We start from the raw sequence: 2,198 nt of genomic DNA, 5'->3' as shown, positions 1-2,198 counted from the left end.
ACGATGGAAATTATCGAAAGATAAAACGATTTATTTCTTTATTTCTTCTCAGTTTTGGCCTTAGGCCAGTTTACTTTTTGACATTGCTATATCCAAGATGACGTATAAATGCGTATATGATACTACGTAGGCTCGTTGTGTCATGTACGGTTGTGTAACTCGTGAAAAAGCGTAGAGAAAGAATATGGTAAGAGTTTGAATGAATATCGGAAGTGCGCGGTGATGTATTATATGTAAATGAAGGAGACAGAGGAAAAGGAGGAAGAAGTAAGGGTAAAGACGAGGTGTGTTTAAATTTAACGAACTTAAAGAAACGTTAACGAAGAAGAAAATTTCTCCGTAGAATCCTTAGATGAAGGAGACAAATTAGCAATATTAGCATATTGTTTATTTACAAAAAGTATTCGTTCTTGGTACAATGACAATGCTATGTGAAAATGCGTGTGACAATGCGTGCGTGCATGAAGATTGCCTTTATAGAAAATGCATACGTTAGCATTTCTATTGCGAAGACACTTGCGTCGTGATTGTATTTTCAGAATGTTCTTCCGAGTAGAAGTATGTATATTATAGGTAGAAAGTGGCGATAAACGAAGAAGAAATGGATATTGGATGAAACGAAGTAAAGTAGGTACTTAGGTAAGTAAGTAGATGAACGAACGAGAATGGGACGCGTTTGCGTCCTCGATCGGTCGGTGTCTCGGGAAGGAAATAAAGTTTGGGTATAGTAGGTAAATACTTATATATACATATACATGTACATGTGTATATATATATATATATACATACATATATATATATATGTATATGTGTATACGTGATCTGGACCGTGATATTCTTCTTTGTCGGACTTTTTATTAACGAGAGAACAACAATTGCATAGAAGTTTAATCGAGTAAAACACTAGCTAGAGTAAAAGACCCTCCGCTTGATCTTCAACTAAAATTACGATAACGCAATTGAGGTCAAGTGAGATTAGGGGAACGAAGTATGGGAGAGGGCCCAGAGTATGGGAGTGTACGTGGTATCTACAAACCGTGAGGTAAGTAGGTATTTTTCTTTCTTTCCGCATACCTATGTATACCAGTATTTGTATTTTTATATCAACGTTTGCACCTTCACGTGTTCTGTGTGTGTGTGTGTGTTTGCATGTGTGTGTTTGCATGTATGCGTAGTCTGCGCATATACACTGCGTGCGGCTGTAGAAAAAGAAGGCAGAGTAGTGAAGGATAAATGGAGAAAACTGAAGAAAGTTGATGGAAAGTGGTGGATGGCAGGGGTAGGAGAGAGAGAGAGAGAGAGAGAGAGAGAGAGAGAGAGAGTAAGTACATGCTATCGTCGGAGCGGAAACAGACCCTTTCTTAATCGTTCTAGTCTAATTAGTAGCGGTAGTAGTTTACAGGAGAATTGTCAATAGTAGGAATAATAATAATAGAATGATAATAACCGTTAGATAGTACCGTTAGCATCAGCTGTAAGTATGCTAGAACGTGTTTTTTAACTTTAGTTCTGACGACGACCATTACTCTCGATTATTGTACAAGGTTCGTTCTTGTTTCTCGTTGAAAAAAGGTTTCATCCACGCAGTTTTGCGATAAAATCGTAATTAAATCATTCGAGTTTGTTCAAAGGCCTCGGTTAATCGCACTTTCCGCGTCTTTGTTAGTTTCGTAGAACGTTGACAACACAGTTTGCAGCCGCGACGAACGATTGTGAAACGAACGGAAGCAAACGATCAGAGTGTATTTACAACGGACGCGCCTATACCGAGAGTACGAAAGGCATCTCTATTACGAAATAGGGAGGCGTAACTGTCGCACGTTTCTCTAATTCTTCATTGTATCTGCCAGAAGAGAGAGAGAGAGAGAGAGAGAGAGAGAGAGAGAATCTGAGAAATTTGTTTTTTATACTTGAGCCGAGTCGAGTATCGAATCGAATCGAATCGAATCGAATCGAATCGAACAATAGAGTTTGTTGGGTGACGCGTCGCGTCGCGTTAAACGACACGCGTTACTATACACGCGGATATAAAAATTTCCTTTCCTTTCCCTCGTATCATTTTCTCGGTAAAGTATGTACAAAGAAAGGTCTATCGATAACTGTTGTTGCCGAGAATGCAGCAGACATTTACGTTTTACAGACATTTATCTAATATTACGTAATGACAAGCGTTTGCCGCCTCATTGTCAGATGCCGAA

General features: G+C 38.9%; 1 protein-coding gene across 1 annotated transcript in view; it reads right to left on the bottom strand.

The window, feature by feature from the left end:
- LOC108577759 (pyruvate dehydrogenase E1 component subunit beta, mitochondrial) overlaps nucleotides 1–1,469 on the bottom strand; it is a 3,904-nt gene extending 2,435 nt beyond the window's left edge. The window contains exon 1 of the mRNA XM_017940953.1: nucleotides 1,461–1,469. Coding sequence (XP_017796442.1) covers nucleotides 1,461–1,469 — 9 coding nt within the window. The remainder of the gene's footprint in view (nucleotides 1–1,460) is intronic.
- Nucleotides 1,470–2,198: the final 729 nt, after the last annotated feature.

Source organism: Habropoda laboriosa, unplaced genomic scaffold, assembly GCF_001263275.1.
Source record: "Habropoda laboriosa isolate 0110345459 unplaced genomic scaffold, ASM126327v1 scaffold816, whole genome shotgun sequence".
Classification (NCBI taxonomy): domain Eukaryota; kingdom Metazoa; phylum Arthropoda; class Insecta; order Hymenoptera; family Apidae; genus Habropoda; species Habropoda laboriosa.
The sequence above is the reverse complement of the archived record's forward strand: the minus strand, read 5'-3'. Positions and strand labels throughout refer to the sequence as shown.